This window comes from Colossoma macropomum, unplaced genomic scaffold (genome assembly GCF_904425465.1).
Source record: "Colossoma macropomum unplaced genomic scaffold, Colossoma_macropomum, whole genome shotgun sequence".
Lineage (NCBI taxonomy): Eukaryota > Metazoa > Chordata > Actinopteri > Characiformes > Serrasalmidae > Colossoma > Colossoma macropomum.
This window is the reverse complement of record NW_023494784.1, coordinates 1,123,260-1,132,500: the sequence shown is the minus strand read 5'-3', so window position 1 is coordinate 1,132,500 and position 9,241 is coordinate 1,123,260. Positions and strand designations below refer to the sequence as shown.

At 42.8% G+C, this 9,241-nt stretch overlaps 1 protein-coding gene across 1 annotated transcript in view; it reads right to left on the bottom strand.

Moving 5' to 3' along the window:
• myo10l3 (myosin X, like 3) overlaps nucleotides 1-9,241 on the bottom strand; it is a 94,587-nt gene that overhangs the window by 66,786 nt on the left and 18,560 nt on the right. The window contains exon 2 of the mRNA XM_036575399.1: nucleotides 1,215-1,316. Coding sequence (XP_036431292.1) covers nucleotides 1,215-1,316 — 102 coding nt within the window. The remainder of the gene's footprint in view (nucleotides 1-1,214; nucleotides 1,317-9,241) is intronic.

The following is a 9,241-nucleotide window of genomic DNA, read 5'->3' as shown; positions in this document are numbered from 1 at the left end:
CCACAGCAGCTGATCAGCGCTAGTATAAACACCAAACTACACTGTGGTGACAGAACATCCAGAGTTAGAACCCCCAAGGTTTACTCCGTAGACCTCTACTGCTAATGTTCTTTTGGAGAACTTTCATAACCAATTACTTCTTAAGTTATTTCAGAAATTACATTTGATTTTCATTCTGACTTTTATTCTGTCAAAAATAACAAAACATGTCAAGGATGTTTTTTTCTTAATGCAAAACAAAACTGTACACACACCAACAACGTTTCATCAACATCATATCATAATAAAACGTCTCTTATACTTACAAACACTAACGTGGTCTTGACTGGAAGTTCCCACACAATTTCTCTACGAGTCGTAAATAATCCATGTAAAAGTCCTCAGTAAGCTCAGCGGCTGAGGAGGAGTGAGGAGTCCATTCTCTCCTCAGTCTTTTCATTGGCACAGTATTAGTTTCAGAGCTTCTTCCTCACAGCCAGTCTAACATTCTAGATCAGAGGAACAACTACTGTCCAGTTAGAGAATCTGCAGACTACAGAGACCAGCTCAGAGTCCAGCAGCAACACAACATCTACAGCTCCACCTCAACCTACTGATGGCCCTGGAGTATTTCTACTCGTCCATTCATCATGGGAAATTCTAACATACTGTAAAGTGCAGCCTTTTCAAATTCTGTAAACAAATAAAATCAAAACAACAAAAATGAAGATGCAACATTTTGTTCTAATAAAATTGATAGGTCCAGTTTCATACCTGTGCAGACCTCTAGTCTATATATATATATATACACACACACACACACACATATATACCACATAGAGAGAAAGAGAGAGAGATAATAACAGAGAGGAGAAAAACCTCCGTCCACAGCTACACTGCAGCAGGTTTTCATCCAGTCCCCCTCTCTGCACTTCAATATTCAAAAGTTCAGGCCACACCCACAGCGTCTTTGTGACAGTCTTACATGTGAATTCATTTGAATATATTGAATTTGCATGTGGGTGGACCAGAGGACACTGTTCTGGGTTAGGCCACGCCCACTTTCAGTTGAAAATTTAAAGAAAGGTCTGGAGAACAAAGGTGTTTTCAGGTATGGAGGTAATCAGTGTGTCAGTGATGGTACTGATATTGTAAACGGCTTCTCTCAGTTTAGTGAACAGTAGCAGGAGACGCCCAGCTGAGGGTCATTATCTGTCCACTGAAGCACCTCTCACCTCTCCGTAGTCCGAGGTGAAGACGACAGAGCCGTCATCATAGCAGCAGCTGACCGTGCAGGGATGGAGCTGACCCCTCTCCCTCACCCACACTCGATCGCCCTGCAACACAAACACATACAGCGTTAGATACTGAGTAACAGAACCCAGCAGAACACGACAGTACAGAACCCGAAGGCCACCTAGTGACCGCTCCGCTGGTGGAACTGAAATTGACTCATCAGATTTTTTAATAAATATAATAAAATAAAATATGTTAATTAATATTAAAATTAAAGTTGAATTGAAATGTTTGTATAAAGAACAACTGAAGGCTGAACCTACAAAAACAGACAGAAACCGCATTTCACGGTTCCTGTGGAAAAGGGTCAGCATGTTATTTGTGGTGTTGTACAGTATTTAGTGGTGTAGTATTACATCCTTCATCCTCATCCTCATTAGCCACCAGCGCTGCGCATGCCATGTCCTGTTTTTGGGTCATTTAAAAAAACAAAAGCCCAGAGTGGGGGGTCTGAGGGGAGCCGTGTCTATTTCTGACCAAAGCACATTCTCATACCAGTCTCTGTTTTTCTACGGAAGGTTTGGAATGCACAAATGGACACAAGAAAACACAGGAACACAGGAACCCGGCCTGATTACTGAGACGCACAGTCACTTCCTTTCTGTTGTGCGTGTGTTCTGTTGCGGAGTGAAGGGTGAGGGCCAAAGAGCATTCATCTTCACAGCAGCAGCGTTCAGCAGGCCAATGGAGTGTTGAGAGAGCAGTTTGTCGGACAGGTCGTCAGAGTAGGGAGATCAATAAGAGCAGGTTCCACCAGGAAACCCAATCCAAGGTCACAGCTCACTGATATCAGCCCTCATCAACTATTAATGACCAGCTGACATGTGCACAGGCCCAGATCACATCCACAGCCGGAGGAGCACAAAGGCACGGCAGCCAAACCCTAAAACAGACCCAGGGACTCAGCCCAAAATCCATCAACCAAACCCTAAAACAGACCCAGGGACTCAGCCCAAAATCCATCAACCAAACCCTAAAACAGACCCAGGGACTAAACCCAAAAACCAATAACTGACGTCAGTGTCACTGCAGTGCTGAGAATGACCCACCAGTACCTGCTCTATGGGGGTCCTGACCACTAAAGAACAGGGTAACAAAGTATGCAGAGAAACAGATGGACTACAGTCTGAAACTGTAGAACTACAGAGTGACACTATATGGTCAGTGGAGCTGATAAGATGGACAATGAGTGTAGTGTTTATAGCTATGCTAACCTGCTGTACTTCTGTCCACTAGTTAGAGATTTTTTAGACTGTTACTTTAGAAAACGAACTGCAGAAGTAAAAACACATCAGTGTGTTTGACTGTGTGAGTGTGTGAGTGAGTGGCCGGTACAGGGAGGTTTTAGCTGGTCTTAGCAGAGCTGCTAGCTGTGTGGCGAGGCTGCAGAGGCTATAGAGTTAAGCAGATCAGCAGCTGCTGTTACGCAAGCCTAAATTACTGAATTTATTTGGGCTTTGGAGCACATGGCCCTGCGCTGGTGGGCTTAAGGGACTCGTCTTATGAGTGGATTTCATTCGAGATGATGTTCCTCCTTCAGAGACACAAAGAGAACATGAGGACAAGACAGAGAGCGAGAGACAGTCCATCACACAGAGTCCAAAACCACTCAAAACCCAGACACGGCGAACAACATCAGCAGTCAGAAATGTGAAGATTTTGATAGTGACATTTTCTGACAGACGGGTGAACAAATCAAAGAACAGCCTGACTAAATGAGTGGAGGAAAGTAATGTGTGCAGGTGTTTCCAGACAAGCGTACCGCATGATGCAATTAAGCAATTAAGCAATTAACGGTACTGGCAGATATAAAAACACTGAGCAGTCCAGCTAACCTTGAATTGGGATCAAGATAATCAAAAGGAAATGGTCTAAGTGACTTTGAATGAGGATTCATTTTTAGAGCATGGATGGCACTTTAGTCAAAAAGAATGCTCAACTGTTTGAACAGGAACAGAGACTAAAGTAACCCCTGCATTTAGATCTGTGGGAAAGACATCAGTAAACAAGGCTGGACATTGTAGTGGAAAGGACACAGAATGATAGCCCCCCCCACCCCACCCCACCCCATCCACAGGGCATGAGAGGTCACTGAATGTTTTGATGATGATGAAAACTGTGTAAATCATCTCAACCCAGTTGAACACCTACGGGAGATTTAGGAACGACATGTTAGCCCGCATTCTCCACCACCATCGACACAACACCAACAGAGGGAACATGTTTGGGAAGAACGGTTCTCCATCCCCCCAGTACAGTTCTATGACAAGGTGCAATGAGGCTGTTCTGTTGGCTGAACACCTTACTAAGACACTGAGGTTTTGGCTTTATTTTGAAAAACATTTTAGAAGAGGCGATGCAATCATGCCTGGGTATTAATGGAGCATCCAGGAAAGGCAAAGTCCTATGAGTGAGGACGGGTTGAGGTCACTTTGCCAAATAAAATTTATCAACAAAAAATGTATGAGTTTAAAAATAATGCTCTTAAACTGCGAGGATTTAGGTATTTCATCCTCTACAGCGCATACCAGCATCAACAGATTCAGAGGAATCTCTGTGTGTAAAGCAAAAGGCCAAAAACCACAACTGAATGTCTATGACTTTTGATCCCCCAGACAGCACTGATGTAAAAACTGGCACATTTTTGTGATGGAGATGACCACATGGGCTCAGGAATACTTTGACAAACTGTCATCAATAAACAGTGTCCATCACGGAACCCACAAATGCAGGTTAACACTGTACTGTGCACAGTGGAAGTCACATATGTTTAACAACATCCAGAAACACCGCCAACTTCTCTGGGCTCAAACTCATCTGAAATAGACTGATGCTCAGTGGAAACGTGTATTGTGGTCTGACGAGTCAACCTTTTAGACTGTTTATGGAAATAATGGACGTTGTGTTCTGCAGACCACAGAAGAAAAGGACCATCCAGCTATTACCAGCATAAAGTTCTAAATCCAGCGTCTGTCATGGTGTATATGTGTGTGTTTGGGGAGGGGGGGGGGTATTAGTGAGTAACCTGCACATCTGTGAAAGCACCATCAACACTAAACACATTTTAGAGCAACACACGCTGCCTTTTAGACGCCGTCTTTTTCAGGGACGTCCATGTTTATTTCAACAGGATACCAAGAAACATTCTACTTGTGTTACAGCAGCAAACAATGAAGTTCATAAGGTAAAACTTAAAATACTGTTTGTACATGATTACTAAATAAACTGATTATGTCAAACTCTTTGTATATTTAATCCACATCAGTCTACAGCATTAATGACACAGTTTGATCTGGTGCTTCAGTGTGTTCAGAGTTCAGTGCTGTCTCAGTTTTACTGATAGTATCATATTTAGACTGTATCTGTGAAATTTCTGATGAACTAATGTCCCGTTCTGAGGTCCTGTTACTGAAGGAAGAAGGAAAGTCTAAAGTTTGGAGATGTTAGAGGTGCTCTGTGCTGGATTTTGGATGGTAAGGATAAGCTTTCCTGGAATATTCCGGATAATCTGGGTATTTCCCTGAGGAGGCCTGGAAGTGGAGCAGCATAAGACTCCAAAAAGAGGTCAACCACACTGAGATAAATGGAAATTCACATTCTCATCACATCAAAAATTACGATTATGTTATCTAAAGTACTATAAAGTATTTGTGTATTCATTTCTACAGTGGAGAGTTGAATTGCTCACCAAAAGCCAAACAGTACAATGTTTTAAGAAGCACTTTCATACAGCACAATGTGCTGAAGGGCATGCAGGGTCACTACATTGTGCACTGGGTCATGTGACCGACTCGCTAAAAGGCCACAGCAGTCAGTGATGCAGTGAATCTTTCAGTGAATATTCTTTATGCTGTAGTATTAGTGACTGTGTACAGTGAGCCACTGTTTCTGTTTCCACAGACAGACAAATCACTGCCAGAACAAAACCTCATTTCTTTTTTAGGCCTGGTCTGAGCACTCAGCACTGCAGTAACACTGCAATACGTGGTGGTGGTGTGTTAGTGTGTGTTGCGCTGGTCTGAGTGGATCAGACACAGCAGTGCTGCTGGAGTTTTTAAACACCTCAGTGTTGCTGCTGGACTGAGAATAGTCCACCAACCAAAAATATCCAGCCAACAGCGTCCTGTGACCACTGATGAAGAACTAGAGGATGACCAACACAAACTGTGCAGCAGCAGATGAGCTACCGTCTCTGACTTTACATCTACAAGGTGGACTGACAAGGTAGGAGTATCTAATAGAGTGGACAGTGAGTGGACACAGTGTTTAAAAACTCCAGCAGCACTGCTGTGTCTGATCCACTCAGACCAGCACAACACACACTAACACACCACCACCACGTCAGTGTTACTGCAGTGCTGAGAATGATCCACCACCCAAATAGTACCTGCTCTGTGAGGGTCCATGGGGGTCCTGACCACTGAAGAGCAGGGTAAAAGGGGGCTAACAAAGTATCAGAGAAACAGATGGACTACAGTCTGTAACTGTAGAACTACAAAGTGCACCTATATAGTAAGTGGAGCTGATAAAATGGACAATGAGCGCAGAAACAAGGAGATGGACATAATGTTACGCCTGATCAGTGTGTATCCATATGTATCTATGTGCGTGTGTGTCATGGTGATGCTGCACGTGCTGTCGGTCAGTTAGTAAGTCAGAACTGTGGTATTAAAGTGCTAATCGTGGTTTGAAGCTGGACGTGTTGGTTCAGTAATGATGCTATAACCATTTCAGCCCATTCACTGTTTAAACGTCACGGTGGGCCAGGGTGTTTGTGGGGGGGGGTGTTTCCGAATGGAAGAAGCCAGATGTGTTTCTTTAGAGTGAAACAGCCTCATGCACCCTCAGCATTGTTTCTCCAACAGATGGTCCAAACCCCCCCACCAACCTCCCCACCACAGCACTCACAATGGAGCTGGGCCGTGGTTGGGTCCCGGAGGCAGTGAGGCGGAAACCCCCCCACTACACACACAAAGACCAGCTGGGACCCTCTGAGTGTGTCTGAGCGAAACTCCATCTGCAGTCAAACCTGCCGAACCTCAGTATCACTGTATTCAGCCATATCACTGCACCACTGAGACACATCATATTTCAGATACAGTCAATAATAAAGATCATAAGATAACAACAAAGTTCACAAGTTAGAATTGATACTAAAATTAATAAGTGAGCATCATTAATAAAATCAGTTAAATAAATAATAGTTAATAAATCAGCGTTACTAAAGTTGACCATTTAAAATTAATACAGTTAATAAGTCAGCAATAATACAGTTAATAAGTCACCATTAAGAGCGTCAATAAGTCATCATTAATAAAGTTGCTGAACCCCTGCTTTAATACACTTAATGTTAGCATTAGCACAGTTGACCATTTAGCATTAATAAAGTTTATAAGTCAGCATTAACACAGTTAATAAGTTAACATTAAAAGGAGTCAGTAAGGTAGCGTTAATACGTTTACTGAACCCAAGCTTCAATAAAGTTAATAGGTTTACATTAATAAAGTTAATAAGTTAGCTTTTGCAAGTTAGCATTAAAGCCACGCTTTAATAAAGTCAGTAAGTCAGCATTAATCAGTTAGCATTACCAAGGTTAATGAGCCACGCTGTAATAAAGCTGATAACTTGTCATTACTGAAGTCCAGCACTAATAAGTATTAATAACTCTATAAGCAACTGAGTTAACATGAATATAGATCATTAGTTAGCATTAATTAAATTAATGTACTTACATAATGTAGTTTATTTATTATCACTACACAGCAAACCATTTCTGTTATCTATAAAAATCACTAAAGCTGAAAATCCATGTTGACGTCCGTACTGGTACAGGGGCCTTATTATCTATCATGTATTATACAATAGTTAGTTCCGGCCACGCGAGCTGATTGGTTGAGAAGCGTTCTAACTGTGCTGTTATTTCACCAAAACATCACAGGTTTTTCACAAACACTGTATCACTCCGCTGGCTGGAACAAAACAACATTAATACTGATCTGGCAAAAACTGACGAAACTGAGCTGAACTTGATATTGTGGCAGTTTTATGGCTCAGTCTGATTTGGTCAGACTCTGAAGATCAGACTACACGTTTGGCGAATGGTGTTGGGTTCATTTCTGGCTGATTCCAGGTTGTTCAGCTGTTCTTCTGTCACAGCTGCCGACTGAAAAGCTGCTCAGTGGTGATGACAGTTTGGGAATTTAGTGTGAGGAGCTGGAGAACGAACTGCCGACTGTGCAGCGAGTGGGCGGAGCTCGTTACTCTGACGTAGCAACAAGCTGCTCGTTAAGGAACTATAATTTGGTGAAGGAACTGCGAACATTAAAACATATTAAACGCCGCGTTCACGGCCCAGTTTATTAATTTATTACTTTATTTATTTAACTGTTGTATTAAAGCAGTAGAACACTCGAGGAGTGTGTTATCGCCAATAACATCACAGCTGTGATGATCTACGGCCACCAAATCACAGCCGTGATGTTATTTCGCGATAACACACTCCCTCTGTGTTCTACTGCTTAATTATATAATAACTGTTCCAACACGGCTCCTGTTCTTAAGCGCTGCTTAGCTAAAGGCTAACACTCTGATTCTCCATCACTAACACTGTGTATGACCCGTTAGTGCGTCTCTGCTGACCCTCCCTCAGGATCTGATCATCCTATATACTAAATCATCACCTTAAAAGCAATTTATTTTACAAATAAGCTCAAGATGAAGTTTCAGACTTTGTCTCTTCTGAGTTCAGTGTAAGAGAAGCCATATTAATGTAGCTCATTAATGTTTTTGAGGCTGTGCTGAGAGAGGACGCTAAGCTGCTGTGTGAGTTATTTTATAACACTGTAAGCCTCTGTGTTACTGTTTAGCATTATGCTAACAATGCTAGCTCTCAGACACAAATCCTAAGTGGGAAACATTGGATGTTTTCCAAAATAAAAGTCCACTGTCTAAGTTCTGGGACTCTATGAAGTTAGAAGTTTATTTTCTGATGACCAGCTCAGCTGACAGCGCGTCGTCGCTGAGCGCTGCCGGTTTAACGGCGCTGCATCCAGAGGAAATTTGCTAATTAATGAGCATGAAATATTCAGGCGACATGGGCCGAGGTGCTGCAGGCAGCAGGTAGCCTGAGCCGGAGTATCAGGTGATCAAATCAGCCGAACAAAGACGGCTAATCAACTCAGAATGCCTTACACACAGCGCCAATTAGCACAAAGCTCACTGTTCCTAATGCTGCACCACCCGTTCAGACCACACTGACCAACCAGGCATCAAACACTGACAGATAAACCCTATAAACCCTCAGCGTCTGATCCAGGACTCCAGTGTTAAACTCCTTCAACCCGACATTAAAGGGCCTTTTTCTCCACTGAGCTCCAATAACATCGTGAGGTTTGATGAACTAAAAACAGTCATAATTTATTTCTACGTGACCTTTTCATCTCCTCTTTATCCCTTACAGTTAAACAGGCTGTTTCTGTTATTGTGCCTTTAAGAAAGATATATGTAAATGAGCTCTGTTCTAATTGGCTGCCTTGTAAGCAGTCTAGCTGCAACACTCCTTATAACTTCATGGGCGGGGCTAAACTGCTGTAGGCTGAATAGAGACATGAGAGATATTAGATTAGGAGATATTAGTCCATAAACAACCTCAATAGACGCCCCTATTTGATCAGAATGTGGAGAACGCTGAGTGAGGAGGAAGTCTGAGAGATAAAGAGCTGAAGGAGGACCAGCCTGAACAAAAACAAACACTGAACACCCTAAACCGCTGTGAAGCACCCTGAACACCCATCATAACCTCTGACCCGCACCACTCCACACACCGCCCGGCAGGAGCTCCGACACTCTGAGCTCCTCAAACTGTTTTAATCAGTTCACAATAACTTCACATAATGACTCAGCTACCTCTCAGCTACCCCTCAGCTACCTCTCAGCTACCTCTCAGCTACCCCTCAGCTACCCCTCA